At 42.3% G+C, this 16,718-nt stretch overlaps 1 protein-coding gene across 1 annotated transcript in view; it reads left to right on the top strand.

Annotated features, from left to right (window-relative positions):
* CD164L2 (CD164 molecule like 2) overlaps positions 1-14,947 on the top strand; it is a 28,107-nt gene extending 13,160 nt beyond the window's left edge. Inside the window, exons 4-6 of the mRNA XM_040339668.1 lie at positions 3,090-3,134; positions 11,757-11,901; positions 14,358-14,947. Of these exons, the coding sequence (XP_040195602.1) occupies positions 3,090-3,134; positions 11,757-11,901; positions 14,358-14,376 (209 nt within the window). The 3' untranslated portion in view covers positions 14,377-14,947. The remainder of the gene's footprint in view (positions 1-3,089; positions 3,135-11,756; positions 11,902-14,357) is intronic.
* The last annotated feature ends 1,771 nt before the right edge of the window (positions 14,948-16,718 follow it).

Here is a 16,718-nt window from a genome sequence, read left to right as displayed (position 1 = left end):
GCCATGCGAATTCAGCTGAACTCACACGATTTTCTGCACAGATGTCAATGAAATTGCAGCCAGAAATCGCAAAAAGTAGTACAGGAACTACTTTTTGAAATCGGTGCAGCGCCGCAGATGTGGCGTCGCACTGATTAGGACGGTGTCATTGCCGACAATTGCCGGCAAATGCCGCCGATTTGAGATGCGATTTCACATGTGAAATCGCATCTCAAATCGAAGCATAACGTACCCAGTGTGAACCTGGGCTTAAAGTAACTCCTACTGCTCACTGAATCAACTACAGTTATCCAATCTTGGTGACATTTATTGGTGACATTTATTGCAGAGTGGGTTGGAAGATTGAGGCTTGAATGCTTTTATTTTCTTTGTGCACAGTTCCCATGTTAAAAAGTTTCATACAAATCTGTGTCAGGATTATGCAAATTTATAGATATAAGAATGCATGCATTTTTGTTGGAAGCAATTTTAAATTATCAAAGGCAAAAAAAAGAGACTGAACACAGAGCTATTCACAGATAATGGCGTTAAAAGTAAAATATATCTCCATTATACAGCAATTCTTCTCAGTATACAGAGTTTTAAAATAAATTAAGATAGTGAATAAATTGTTTAAATAACAAGGCGGATAAAATGACCATTTTAAAATATTTCCTAGTAATAATTTATAGAAAAACGAAATAAATTCATTTGTAATGTAAAATTTAGGAACAATATAGTATCTCCACCTCCTAGTGACATACATTTAGGCATTACCAAAAGCAAAAACCCAATTCATCTTTATGTTTAACCAACCATGCAGTCATCTGCCTTGTTGTCAGCCATCAGAGGTGTGGTTAGAAGTCAAGCAGTTGGTTTGGAATTATTCCTTTTTAGTTTAGCTGCTCCTTCGAATCTTCTTAGAACATTCAACAGACACCATAAGCCTTCAATGACAGATTTGACCTTAATTCATTCGGATATTTGGACGAATGCATTTTTTAACGAAAATAAACAAAATAAAAACTAATTTTGGGAGTAACTAAATACATTTATTTTTCGGACGAAAACAAAATTCTGAAACAAAATATTTCAGTGTGCACATGTCTAATAGCGGCCACTAGCGTTAATCGCAATAGAATCCAGCAGGCTGGTTGCACCCAAGTTGATTGATCAACTTGGTACATTCAGCTTGCCTAAATGATGGTTCAAATCTTGGCCTCTTCCGCAGATTCAAACAGTGTATGGCCGGCCTTAGGTACAGAGAGCATATTCAATCCATGTAGTTGAATAAGAAGAGAATGAATACAGGTTTTCTTTTTAAATACATGGTAATCTTACATTAATTTAGTTGCTTTGGAAGTAGTGTTGTCCATTACTAATAGATACTAATTACTAATACTAATGTTGGCTGGGTTCACACTTGTCCGACAAACGCTCCTACATTGGGAGCTCATGTAGCATGACGTGTGAAAATCAATGTTTCCCTATGAGAGCCGTCTTAACTGGTCCTACACAAGTCGGTCCGACTTTGAAAATGCTCCCTGTACTACTTTGGTCCTACATTGATCCTACTTCAGCCCATTGAATATCATTGAAGTCGGACCAAAGTAGGAGCCTTGTCCTAACCATCCGACTTTTGACATCTGACATGTGATTACAGAAGCAGTAAAAGGAATTTATCTCACTCTGGGATTGTTTTGATTGGTCAAAGAACAAGTCAGACTATCACAAAGTCGGATCAAAGTAGTATCCTGTTCATGAAAGTAGGATGGATGTAGGACCAATGTAGGATCAATGTAGGACCAATGTAGGACCGATGTAGCAGCGCAAAGTAGGATGAAATTCGTGTAGTATAGTGTGAACCCAGCCAGATAGCCCAGTTGTATCACATGTTTGGAATTTCCCTATACACCTGTACTCAATATTTATCATTTTGTAAATGAGAGATGTGGGCTGTGGCGCTATACAGGGAAGCAGTATAAGGCTGGGTTCACACTACTACACTACTTTCATCCTACTTTGCTCTGTGTTCAATGTTTCCCTATGAGAGCGTCTTGTAGCGTCCTACACAAGTCGGTCCGACTTTGAAAATGCTCCCTGTACTACTTTTGGTCCTACATTGATCCTACTTCAGGCCCATTGAATATCATTGAAGTCGGACCAAAGTAGTATCCTGTTCATGAAAGTAGGATGGATGTAGGACCAATGTAGGATAAATGTAGGACCAATGTAGCAGAGCAAAGTAGGATAAAAGTAGTGTAGTAGTGTGAACCCAGTCTAAGGCTGGGTTCACACTACTACACTACTTTCATCCTACTTTGCTCTGCTACATTGGTCCTACACTGATCCTACATTGGTCCTACATCGGTCCTACATTGGTCCTACATCCATCCTACTTTCATGAACAGGATACTACTTTGATCCGACTTTGTGATAGTCTGACTTGTTCTTTGACCAATCAAAACAATCCCAGAGTGAGATAAATTCCTTTTACTGCTGCTGTAATCACAAGTCGGATGTCAAAAGTCGGATGGTTAGGACAAGGCTCCTACTTTTATCCGACTTCAATGATATTCAATGGGCTGAAGTAGGATCAATGTAGGACCAAAGTAGTACAGGGAGCATTTTCAAAGTCGGACCGACTTGTGTAGGACCAGTTAAGACAGCTCTCATATGGAAACATTGATTTTCACACGTCATGCTACATGAGCTCCCAATGTAGGACCGTTGTAGGACAAGTGTGAACCCAGCCTGAGGCTGGGTTCACACTACTACACTACTTTCATCCTACTTTGCTCTGCTACATTGGTCCTACATTTATCCTACATTGGTCCTACATCCATCCTACTTTCATGAACAGGATACTACTTTGGTCCGACTTCAATGATATTCAATGGGCCTGAAGTAGGATCAATGTAGGACCAAAAGTAGTACAGGGAGCATTTTCAAAGTCGGACCGACTTGTGTAGGACGCTACAAGACGCTCTCATAGGGAAACATTGAACACAGAGCAAAGTAGGATGAAAGTAGTGTAGTAGTGTGAACCCAGCCTAACAAAGCTTTGCAATATAATGACATGGTAATAATGTTTGTCTTGTTCTGCTTAGTCCCCGAGAGCAGGTCAGCTGAGCCCGAAGAAATACTTCCTGAAGGTGAGTAGTAATAATAATGTCTCATAAAAAACTGCATGTGTGTGTGTATGTATATATATATATATATATATATATATATATATATATATATATATATATATATATATATATATATATATATATATATAAATATATATATATATATATATATATATATATATATATATATATATATATATATATATATATATATACTTTTTTTTCTTTTTTTAGGCATATCCAATTTGTAGGTAGCATTTGTTGTAAAGCAGGGGTGTCCACATTTTTGACCTTCCTGGGCCACATGTGTTTGCTAAGTGTAAACGCATTTTTACAAAAAAACTCCCCCCAAAATCAAAATTTTTAAGTATGTTTACAATTATGTGTTGGGGTGCATCCATAGACATCTTGGGCCGCATGCTGCTAATAGGCTGCAGGTTGGACACTCCTGTTGTAAAAGTTCTAATTATTACCTGAAGTAACTATATAACCCAATTTAAATGGAGCATCACTCTAAAGTGAAAGTGCCACTTATCCTCCTCTCCACCCCTGCCCTGCCCCCCAAAACAGATTAGTTTTTTATTTATGAGATTGGGTACCATTTTCTGATAGGTACCTGCTTCACTTCCTCAATACATTTCCAGGAGAGAATGATGTAATTCTTCCCAACCCCCTCCCCCACCTGCAGTCTGCTGGGATATGCCACATTCCTTAGGAAGCTGCAGGACTATTCTCACTAACCACATCAGCCCGGGAAAGTTTTACCCCCTTAAAGGCCAGGCCATTTTTTTGCAATACGGCACTACGTTACTTTGACTGCAATTGCGTGGCAATGCAACGTTGTACCCCAAAAAAAATGATGTATGTTTTTTCACACAAATAGAGATTTCTTTTGGTGGTATTTGATCACCCTGCATTTTTTATGTTTTTGCGCTAAAAACAAAAAAAGACTGACAATATGTTGTACTCTCTTCTATAAAACATATCCAATAAAAAAAATCAAATTTCTTCATCAATTTAGGCATATGAATTCTGCTATATTTTTGGTAAAACAAAATCCCAATAAGAGTATATTTATTGGTTTGCGCAAAATTTATAGCGTCTACAAACTATGGGATAGATTTATAGCATTTTTTTTTTTTTACTAGTGGCAGTGATCAGAGATTTTTAGCGGGACTGAGACATTTCGGCAGATAGATCGAACACCGAACTGACACGTTTGACACTTTTTTGGGAACCATTGACATTACTACAGTAATCAGTGCTAGAAATATGCACTGTTACTGTACTAATGACACTGGCAGGGAAGGGGTTAACACCAGGGGCGATCAAGGGGTTAAGTGTCCCTAGGGGATGCTTTCTAACTGTGTGGGGGGTGGACTCGCTAGATGAACACAGTCATCCGTGTTCCTGATTAGCAGGAACACAATGTGGCTGTGTTAAAGTGGAGGTTCACCCGAAAACTTAATTTTTAACATTAGATTCATGCTCATTTTGTCAAGGGGAATCGGGTAGTTTTTTTAAAATCGAAGCAGTCCTTACCGTTTTAGAGAGCGATCTTCTCCGCCGCTTCCGGGTATGGGCTGCGGGACTGGGCATTCCTATTTGATTGACAGGCTTCCGACAGGCTTCCGACAGGCTTCCGACGGTCGCATACATCGCGTCATGATTTTCCGAAAGTAGCCGAACGTCGGTTGTGCAGGCGCCGTATAGAGCTGCACCGACTTTCGGCTTCTTTCGGCTACTCGTGACGCGATGTATGCGACCGTCGGAAGCCTGTCGGAAGCCTGTCAATCAAATAGGAATGCCCAGTCCTGAAGACCATACCCGGAAGCGGCGGAGAAGATCTCTCTCTAAAACGGTAAGTACTGCTTTGATTTTAAAAAAACTACCCGATTCCCCTTGACAAAATGAGCATCAATCTAATGTTAAAAAAAAAAATTCGGGTGAACTCCCGCTTTAATCTCTGACAGAACAGCGGTCTGCCTTGTTTACATTGGCAGACCGCCGTTCAATCTCAGGGCAGTGATCGCATGTGGCCAACGGACATCACATTCGCTGAACCCACTGATTGGTTCCCCCTGTGGCACGTCCCCCCCTCTATCTATTGCACAAAATGATGTACAGGTACATTGTTTTGTGCAATAGAGCCGCCCTGCCGCAGTTTATATGCAGTGGGTGGTCTTTAAGTAGCTAAGCCACGTGATCTTCCCATTGGGTAGTAGGAAGCTGGCTTCCAAATTCAAAATGGTGGCACCGGGACCCACAACACTAAGAAGAATCAGCAGCAGGAAGGCAGCACTGGACTTCATAGACCAGTAAGTACCTACATTTTAAAAGTCAGCTGCTAAAGTGTTTGTAGCTGCTAACTTTTCAATTTTAAAAATAAGTGATGTTTCTCTTTAAGTAAAGTAATGTTTTCTCCGCTATGGCGCTACTAGTACATATCCTTTGAAAATGTTGTTGTCCTCATACAGCATCCACTGGAAGCATCCTTTCTGTACACACAAGATTACTATAATCTGTGTTTCTACAACAGCAGACAGATAATTACCATTATCTTTATCAATTACAATTACCATTATCTTTATCATTACCATTATCATTTACCATTATCATAGACTTCAGAGAATTCAGTTCTGCTAATGCCTTTTCAAAATATAGTTCTGTGTAATAGACTGAATGCCTCCTATGAGCTATTTTTGGTTAATGCAGCTTTTCATAAATTCATCAACACTATACTTACATGAGCAGAAAAGGTAAAGTTGAGGTCTTCAGACTATATTTACCATTATGTATGCAACTGTCAATGTTCAGAAAGTGATACATTTTTTATGTGACCAATTGGGCATTGTATAAGCAGCCATACTAGGTTCATGACTAGCATCAGTTGGAATTTTGTTTTATGTGATAAAATATATAAGGGCCAAAGGACAGTGATGCAGATACTAAAAGGTAATGATAATAATAATAAAATGTCATGGATAGGAAAGATCATCACAAGACTGGAGCAGCTGCAGTGTAAATTGATGTAACGATTGATAAATAATAAAGAATAAACTGTGCTAAATGCTACATACAACAAAGTTAATAATGAAACACTAAATTAAATAATAAAAAACACAAAAAAAACACTAAAAAACAACAATCACTGGAAAAAGTCCCCAGTGAAAAAAGTGCTTGTGCTGTTGGAACACTATTGAAGGTTTCATACACAGTGCTGTGACTTGAAATATGGATGAAAAATTCCGTGCTCCTTATGTGCTTAAATTGGGTGCCCCCCTAGTAGATGTGCACTCACCCTTGGGATTGGACAAACTATCGCTAGTTAGGTCAAATGCCTTTGTGGGGCGACCCCTGTAGGTATCCTCTGGACCAGTGGTTGGATATGGTCAATCCTCATGTGGATAGATATCATAGAAAAAGCCTCATTGCGCAGTACCGTTAAAAAAACTTTATTCCAAAAGAATAAAAGAAGGTATTCAACTCACATGTAAGAGTGCCTGATATCTTGGCACCTGGAGTGAACAGCGGGTAAAAAAGTAATCCGTGAAAACCTCCCGATCAATACATGAAGCTGCTGTAGTGGTGAGGGCTCTATTTCCTGGTTTGGATGTCTAGGCGGAAGTGTGTCACGATCACGTGACTCAACCTCTATGCATTTCGGCCTATCAAATTGTCTGTCTTCAGGAAGTTGCGGAAACTTCTTGAAGGCCGAAATGCATAGAGGTTGCGTCACGTGATCGTGACACACTTCCGCCTAGACGTCCAAACCAGGAAATCGAGCCCTCACTGCCACAGCGGCTTCATGTATCAATCGGGCAGTTTTCACTGATTACTTTTTTACCTGTTGTTCACTCCAGATGCCAGGATATCAGGCACTCTTACATGTAAGTTGAATACTGTCATGGACCTTGGAATGCTGAAGGGTAACTCTTGAAATCTGTTACACAGTGGGGGGTCTTCTGCTCTGTCTTACGGCCAGACTGCTACATTGTTCTGTGTCTGGCTATTGTGTACATTGATTGCCCCCTGGGGCTTCTGTCTCAATACACATAACAGTCCCTCCATTCAAGCTATCGGACCAATCCCTGCTGACTCATGTTCAAGTCCTCATTTGCATGGTTATGAGGACCTGAAGGAGAACTCGATGTACTTTACAATTGACCAATAGGAAAGCGATTGTTGGGGGTGGAAGGTTCCAAATTCTGTTTAAAAGTGTGTTGTGTACTTCCAATAAAGGTCTTCCTGTTTGAACTTACATACAGCCTGCCTGGTGTTTTGTTCTAATGGATCCTGAACGGCACATAGCTGTAGTTCGGATACCGGAGCCTTGGATGACCGAACCATTAGACGTTGCAATCTGCAAGCTGACTCAATAGTAGCAGAGGAGTGTCGGGAGAGCGGAAGCGAGCGAGCAAGGGTCTTGTTAACCACTTAAGCCCCGGACCAAAATGCTGCCTAAAGACCCAAGGGGTTTTTACAGTTCGGGACTGCGTTGCTTTAACAGACAATTGCGCGGTCGTGCGACGTGGCTCCCAAACAAAATTGGCGTCTTTTTTTCCCCACAAATAGAGCTTTCTTTTGGTGGTATTTGATCACCTCTGCGGTTTTTATTTTTTGCGCTATTAAACAAAAATAGAGCGACAATTTTGAAAAAAATGCTATATTTTTTACTTTTTGCTATAATAAATATCCCCCAAAAACATATATAACATTTTTTTTCCTCAGTTTAGGCCGATACGTATTCTTCTACCTATTTTTGGTAAAAAAAATCGCAATAATCGTTTATCGGTTGGTTTGCGCAAAATTTACAGTGTTTACAAAATAGGGGATAGTTATTTTGCATTTTTTTTTTTTTTTACTACTAATGGCGGCGATCAGCGATTTTTTTCGTGACTGCGACATTATGGCGGACACTTCGGACAATTTTGACACATTTTTGGGACAATTGTCATTTTCACAGCAAAAAATGCATTTAAATTGACGGGCCCACAATACCTGAATTCCTTGATAACGCGATACACCCCTGCACGAGGACTTAGATCACTTACAGCTGGTCTCGTCACTTGTCCATCTGCTCGCCTGCTTACCTTCGGGGGTAGACGCTTTTCTGTGAGAGCAACGGCCCTATGGAATAGTCTCCCTGTTTCTATCCGGTCTCTCCCCTCCATTATGGCCTTTCGTAAAAGGATAAAAACTTGTTTTTTTGAGGGAAAAGCAGGCTGTGTCACTTTAGTTTTCCCTGTTGTTCCTTTGTAGTTTGCTTTTTTTGTACTCTCCTTTTTTCTTTTCCTTCTATTTTCTTTCCCTGACTTGATTTATCTATTTACAGGTATGTCTTCTGCGCTTAGACGCTTCCCTGACGGGTCAGTATTTGGCGCATTACAAATCCAATAAATCAATCAATCAATCAATCAATCAATCAAATTGCATTCTTTATTGTGAAAATGACAGTTGCAGTTTGGGAGTTAACCACAGGGGGCGCTGTAGGAGTTAGGGTTTACTTTGTGTGTGTTTACTAGTGTAGGGGGGTGTGGCTTTTAGGAATGACGTCTTCCCTATAAAGGGAATGACGCGATCGATGCGCCGACACAGTGAAGCACGGGGAAGCCGTGTTTACACACGGCTCTCCCCGTTCTTCAGCTCCGGGGAGCGATCGCGACGGAGCGGCTATAAACGAATAGCCGCGCCGTCGTCCCGGATCGCTCCTGAAGCCACGGGGACCGCCGCATGTACAGGGGGGGGGTCCCGATCGGACCCACGACCCACGTCAAGCAGGGCACGTATATATACGTACATGTGCCTGCCTGTGCCATTCTGCTGACGTATATGTACATGAGGCGGTCCTTAAGTGGTTAAAAATAGCTTCTTTTATTCTTTTGGAATAAACTTTTTTAAACGGTACTGCGCAATGAGGCTTTTTCTATTATATCTATCCACATGAGGATTATTTACCATATCTAACCACCGGTCCAGAGGATTCCTACAGGGGTCACTCCACAAAGGCATTTGACCTAACTAGCGATAGTTGGTCCAATCCCAAGGGTGAGTGCACATCTACCAGGGGGGCACCCAATTTAAGCACATAAGGAGCACAGAATTTTCCATCCATATTTCAAGTCTCATAACACTGTGTATGAGACCTTCAATACTGTTCCAACAGCATGAGCACTTTTTTCACTGGGGACTTTTTCCAGTGATTGTAGTTTTTAGTGTGTTTTTTGGTGTTTTTTATTATTTAATTTAATTAAATTTAGTGTTTCATGATTAACTTTGTTGTATGTAGCATTTAGCGCGGTTTATTCTTTATTATTTTGTTTTATGTAGTTACTGGACAAGAAGTCTGTTGGCCTTTGATTTTGAGACCCATAATAACACAACAATATTTGCCACTAATAAACGTAATGACTTGTTAATACTGTAAGACCTGGTTCACATTAGTGTGATTTCTGATGCAACTTGAGTCACACACAGTTGCATGACAATGGAAATAGCATTGTCTTCAATAGTGGCCGTTTACATTAATGCAAGACTACTGCGATGCAAGTTTTGGGAAGGGACCTAAGCTACTTTGGTGCAATGCAGTGCAATATTGTGACCCGTAGACATCAATAGAAATGTATCAAAATGCATGTACGTGTGTTTTTTATGCTACTTTGGTGTGATTTAAATTTTTTTTTGTCTGAACTATTCTCCTTCTTTCCAGGGTAGTAGTACTAGTAGTAGTAGTGGGAGTAGTAATAGTGGCGGTGGTGGTAGTAATAGTAACCCAAGCCCAAAAAAAAATCACTCCAGAAACGCACAGCAGGGAAATTGCATGAAAGTCGCACACCACTTCCACTGAGAATCTCAAACCACACGTACTACATAATCTCAGTTTAATTTAAACACAGATCGCAATAGGATGAACCTGTCCTAATACTACTCACAAAAGATGAAGCCCCCCTCCTGATTCTGCTGCAATCCTCAACTCCAGCTCACAGGTGCTCACTCCTCCGGGGCCCATCTTTCCCACACACCATTTAGCAAAGTCCTAGAGCTGCACATCACTTCAAAATGGCAAAATCGTTATTGATTATTATGCTGTAGCGAGGAGTGTATGTGTTTGTACATGTGTTAAATAATAAATTAGATTTTACCTTTTAGAAGTGGTGTGCGGCTCCAGGATGTTGGTAAATATTTGTTAATTCCATTTAAGGAAACACTTGCAATTTATACTTTCTTGTGCCTTTTAACTGTACCTTTCACTTTATTGGTAAAGTTATTGAGCTACTATTATATTATAGGATCATCTGCATTACAATATATTGTACTAGGACAGGGGTCTGCAACCTTTAAGACATAAAGAGCTACTTGCACCCGTTTCCGAAGGAAAAAAAAACTGGGAGCCAGTTGTACAGTATTGCATTTGCTGGGCATGTGGAGGTGGAATCTTATCGAATATTGTCAATATCAGATAAGATTCCACCTCCACATGCCCAGCAAATGCAATACTGTACAATATTTCAGATAAGATTCCACCTCCACATGCCCAGGCTGGCCCCAGCCCCCAGCCCTAGACTAGGCCGCTCCCCCCCCAGTCCCAGACACTTCAAATCCACACATGATGCCGGTCCTCACCTGCGCTGCCTGCTCTAGTGCTCTTACTGTCTGTGTCACTCGTCGTCTGTCTCGCTCTCTTCGCAGGGCCACAGTCTTTGATCCGGAGCGGAGCCTCCGCGGGGGATATGTCGGGGGCTGTGCTGAGAGATCTCGAGTCGTGACAGGCTGAGGCATGCGCCAGCGCCACCCGGGCCACGAGCACAGACAGGCCAGCTCTGTGGCCAGTTACATGACACGCCGTGACCGAATCACAGGCCTGCTCAGGCCTGTGGCCACATGACCCCCCCAGCCCCCCCGCACGCCGCGCGGTAGATGTAATTGCGGTAACGCCGCCCAAGTAATGGGAACGGCGTTACCGCGAGGGTAAGAGTAATCAGGTAGATTACTCGTTACCCTGAAAAAGGTGCCCCGGAGCCGCGCCAAAAGTTCAAAAGGTGCTCCGGAGCCGCGGGTTGCAGACACCTGTACTAGGACTTTAGCATCTGGCTTCTCTGCTCTCTGCAATATGTATATTACTAGTACTGCATCTATTATGTTGATAGATGCCCAGCCTGCCACCATGTAATATGTTGATAGATTTGTGTATCTGTGAAGTAAATTGCGCTAACTTATATTTATATAAATATTTTACCACCACTGATCCTGTGAACTTGTTACTCAAAAAACAAAAAATATGTACATGTGTCTATGGTTATTAATTAATTTGCAAACAATCAACAAATAGTGTGCATTAAATACCAATACAGTGCCCTGTGCCAAACTATAACATATGAATTTCTCAATCCATCAAAAAATGTGAATTAAATTCAAAAAGATGTTGATAGATTGACTGGAGCAAGATAATAGAGATGTAAAAACGTGCTACTCTTATTCTGTACATTACTAGCCCTATTCAGTCATGAGTGCTAATTTTTATGTACAGTAGCATATTTCAGTCTTCAGCAAATTTTCGTTGGTTTTACTTAAGAATTATTAGCCCTTATGAAAAAGGCAATGGCATAATGAATATATCAATTAATCTTGCCTTTCTTTCTTCAGATGCAAATAAGTCCAATGAAGTGTCCCCTCCAGTCTTTCACACAGGGAGCTTCATCGGAGGGGGGGTTTTGGTGATCCTGTTACAAACTGTTGGATACTTTGTTCTGAAACATCTCCGTGGTCCAGAAGGAGAATACCAGACGATGTAAGATTTTACTACTGTGCACTTTCTCATTTTGAGTTCTGTTGCGCAACGTTATATAGAAATCTAAGCAATGCAAAGGAAGAGGACCACTCACTGCTTAGACCTGCTTTTAAGTACTAGTTCATGTTTACACATAAATCCCCCAGCCCCCTTGGAGGCACCCCTTAAGTTGGCCATAGATATATCAAATCTCGGCCAGTTCAGCAGGGCTGGACGAGATTCTATACATCTATGAGCAGACTGAATGTACCCAAGTTAAATCATCGATCGACTTGGGTACAATCAGCATGTTGGATTTTTAGAAGGCAATTATTGCCAGTGGCTGTAGCCACTAGTTTTAATCCTTGTGTTCTCCCAGCAGGGACGGCTCCCTGCGCCCCTATGGTAGGAGAACACAATAGCTCTGTGGAGGGATTCCCCCATCAACACAGTCAGTGTTGAGCAACCTGTGGTTGTAGGAATGAAAATGGCATAATCTATGGCTTGCCTTAGCTGCCCCACGTGGCCAAACCTTGAAGCTGGGGCCCAAGATTAAGACAAGTCACTTTGTAACTAATTTAAGAGCCAGTTCTCCTATGTCTGCCACACTTGTACACAATAGCAGGTCTTATTGCCGTTTTACTCCATTCCCTGATCCATATTCATTTCAACTCCCTACATGCTTGGAGCATGATCTTATCAAGGGCCTGCAATTTATGGTTGTTGCTGGTTAGGGCATTGTGGATCTAGCTGGAAACCTGAGGCCCAGGAGACACAAGGGCCCAAGCCACCCAGCTCATGGTGTATTAATTTGTAATTCTGCTCACACCACTATGAGGTCAACCACTTCCTCTGACCACCACTAGCTCCTGGGAAGATCAGGTTTGTACTGAACACATTATACTTAAGTATTTCTTCAGCTCTGCAATCTACACACTTTTCCCTGTGCTGTACATTGCAATTCCTTATAAAAAATTAATTAGCTTGTCTTGCATGCATGGTCAACAATGAGGCATTGTTGTGGCTTTTCATAAACCTTCCTGAGCATACTGAAATGATTTACAGACATTGAACTGTGTAGAGTACTCGAGAGAAGCATGTGAAGCATTACAGTCCCAATGCCTGAGGCAGTAAAAGTTTCAAATACTGGTAGCCCGGAATCCAAGCACCATGGTCTAATTTCCCAAAAATGGATATAAAACGTTTTGAAAGTCCCACTAACACTGCACAGGAGGAGTTGCTGTGGTGCTCGCTTAGTTAATAAAGCCATGTGATCTCCAGAATGGACTATTGAGGAGCACAGGCCTTAGAAGGAAGTGATCACTCACAATCAGTTGCCCCTCAAATTCCATCTTTCCCCAAAGGTCCATATTTACCTGATTTGATGGATGTGGCCTCTGGTGATGTCTGCAGTCCATCTGGTAAAAAATGTAGTGAGGGCTACCTAAGCCTGTTCAACATCCCATAGCTTTAAACGCACCTGCAGTACAGGTATGGCCAGTTTAAGTCCATGGAACTCTGGTGCACAGGCATGCTCAGCTCAGCACTAGACTTTTGCCAGGCTGCAGACAGTGTGGGGGCCTGCAGCTGTCAGAAGAAATAAATATGGACCTGTATGGGGAAAAAGCAGACAGTGATTGTACTGTGGAGGCTGGGGGGAAGAGCAAACATGAGTACTTTGTGCTTTAAGCTAACAAGGCAAACATTTTTTTTTACAAATAGAGTATTTGTTAGAATGCCGTTTGTGCCTTCGTTCATATTTCCTATCTCTTCCTGTTTGGACAGGAACTGATGAGAAATAGTGACAGAAAAAAAAACAATCAAAGCCTGATGGAGATTCTAAGGCCTCGTGTGTACACTTTTCGACGAGGAAACTGTTGAGGATCTCGTCGAGCCAAAAATAGAGCATGTCTTCTTTTTCCTCGTCGGGAATGGGGAAATTTGGCTCGCCGAGATCCTCATCAGCCTAACAAGGAACTCGACATGCAAAACGATGTGTTTCGCCCGTCGAGTTTCTCGGTCGTGTGTACGAGGCTTAATACCTCGTACACACGACCGACGGGAAAACTGCCATGTTTGCATTTGGTTGGGAAAGCCGTGTGTATGCTCCATAGCAGTTTTCCCAACAGGAAAACTGCGAGCAAAAAAATGAGAACTTGTTCTCTTTTTTTCCCGCCACGATTCTCTTTCCTATGGCAAACACTGCGAGGGAGCATACACACGGCCGGTTTTCCTGACCAAAGCTGTCATCACACATCAGGAAAACCGTTCGTGTGCACACGGGGGAAAAAAATCAGAGCAGGTTCTCGGTTTTCCCGGTGGACTTTTGACCGCCGGGAAAACCGATCGTGTGTACGAGGCATTACACTTCCTCGCCCTACTCCAAAAGTTTTTACTGCTGTCTGTGTCCCAGTTTAGAGAAGTTGCATTATAATACTCTGCAATAGATGATATCTAGTCTCCTATTTCTTTGGCAGGGAGGAAACTCCACAGTAGGACATCCTGACATCTCCAATCAACTGATCATCCGATCATCTCATCTCACACCTTCTCTCAAGGAATTTGTTCAAATGACAAAGACATTAAAACATGGACATCACGTGATTACCTCACAAGTTAACTGTGTTTATTATCATAAGTATAATTTATTTAAAACTCTTACAGCTCTGAGTATACCTTTATTTTCTATTGCTTTCTGTTACTTTTGTTTTTTCAAGAAATGTCCCTGGCCTGTACATCCCTGTCTACATACTTACTTCAAGTATGCAGTTAAAGCAACCTTGTCTGTAAAATAAAAATAGTTGCTTATTAAAAAAAAAATTGTTATAAATACTTACCTCACCTGCTGTCCCCCACTGCAGAACACCATTCCAATACAGAAAAATCCTCTGAAGTCTGCTCAGAAATGTCCAGATCTCCTGCTGCACTCACTGGTTCCTGCTGGTCACTACTGAGTCTTGTATAAGCATAAAGGTCAGCAGGAGTAACCACAGAACGTAGTGGGGACCAAAAGAGTGAAACGCATACAAGTGTTGGTTTGTTGGTATTGGGAGAGATGTACTTACCGTATTTTCCGGTGTATAAGGCGACCCGGGGTATAAGACGACCCCCTAATTTTACAGTTATTTTAGGAGTTTTTGCATGTACTCACCATATAAGACGACCCCCCTTCTGAGGCTTCATATTTCTTCCTTCTTGTGGTTGTAAACGTTGCCAGAGGCTAGGTAGAAGTAACTTCAGCTGTGAGACTACAAGGCTCAGCACCATGCTGTCTCTTCACAGGAGGAGGCTTTGTGGGAGAGTGTGCAGGTAACATGGCAGACCTCTTAGGGAGGGAGAGGAGTCCAGATGAGGTTGTTGCTGCTGTCTCCTCCATGTCAGATACCTGATCATCATGTGGGTCAGACACAGACAGTGAGCTCGGCAGCGGGATGTCTCTGTTCCGATCGGCGCCATTTTGGTCCGGAAGCTGTGGGGGCTGCATGTAGTAAGTAGCCTGCCTGCTCCTGATGATCGGGAGCTGCCGCGGGTAATGATCCAGGGGATGAACGGTGTTGATATCCCCCGTTCTAGTGGAGAGGAGCTCGGGTGGGCGCTCTGTGTAGCTCTGTGGAGGAGCGGAGCTCCGGGGTTAAGCAGCCATATTCAATTGCAGCGAGACCACGCCCCCCGCGATGTATTACAGCACATCCAGCGGCTATCCGAGGGACTGACCCGGCGTATAAGACGACCCCTGCTTTTTGGCTGTTTTTTTTTTGTGTAAAAAGTCGTCTTATACGCCGGAAAATATGGAACTCTCTATTTAATGGCAACTCTATTTCATTTTAGAGACATGGTTGCTTTGGGATTGTAAACCCTCAGGGTTTTTCACCTTAATATATCCTATGCATTAAGTTGAAAAGCATCCTGTGCTTTAGCTGCCCCCCAGAGCCCCCCTTTTACTTACCTGAACCCAGTCTTTCCAGGGATAGGGACGAGCACACCAGCTCCAGCCAGTGTCTGGGGTCCTCATTGGATAGATTCATAGCAGTGGGAGCCATTGGCTCCCGCTGCTGTCAATTAAATACAATGATGTGGGAGGCGGGGGGCGGGTACTGGTGTCTGTGTCAATGGACGCAGCAGCAGGACATGGGAGCTTGCCTGCATCAGTGTCCCCAGGGAAATCGCTTCTCCGTCAGGGCACTCGAGAAGAGGAGGAGCCAGGAACAGCGGAGGGATCCCAGAAGAGGAGGATCGGGGACACTCCGTGCAAAACCCTTGCACAGAGGAGATATGTATACCATGTTTGTTATGTAAAAAAAAAAGACTTTACAACCCCTTTAAAGTGTTACTAAACCCACAACAGTAAAATCAGTCTGTATATGCAATAAAGCATACTTGTTATACGCACTGTGGAATCTAAGGGGTTAATCCTCTGCATTGTGTAAAAATACTGTCTTCTCTGATCCTCTCCTTCTTTTACGGTCTCCAATGTATTTCCTGATAGTACATAGCTAGGGGACAAGTTGCACGTGCTCAGTTTGGTGTGTATTGCTAGACAGTTTTTTTTGGGGGGGGGGAGGGTTCAAGTGATCAACACAGGGCCAATCAGCACTGTCCAGACAGAAAGTCAAGGGGTCACGCAGCCTCATAAGACAGTCAGAGGAGAATGAAAACTCCTCCTACAAGCTTTAACCAGTGCTCAGCCGGACACAAGCTTCAACCAGTGCTCAGCCGGACACAAGCTTTAACCAGACACTCACAGAAGTCACAAGACTGCCATATAGTGCTGATGAGAAAAGGTATTTAGCAGTTTATATTTACTAAAATAATTGCATTTCCATGTTCTGTGTACTGTG

This window comes from Rana temporaria, chromosome 2, assembly GCF_905171775.1.
Source record: "Rana temporaria chromosome 2, aRanTem1.1, whole genome shotgun sequence".
NCBI classification, from domain to species: domain Eukaryota; kingdom Metazoa; phylum Chordata; class Amphibia; order Anura; family Ranidae; genus Rana; species Rana temporaria.
Note: the sequence above shows the minus strand (reverse complement) of the source record. Positions and strands in the feature narration are given on the sequence as shown.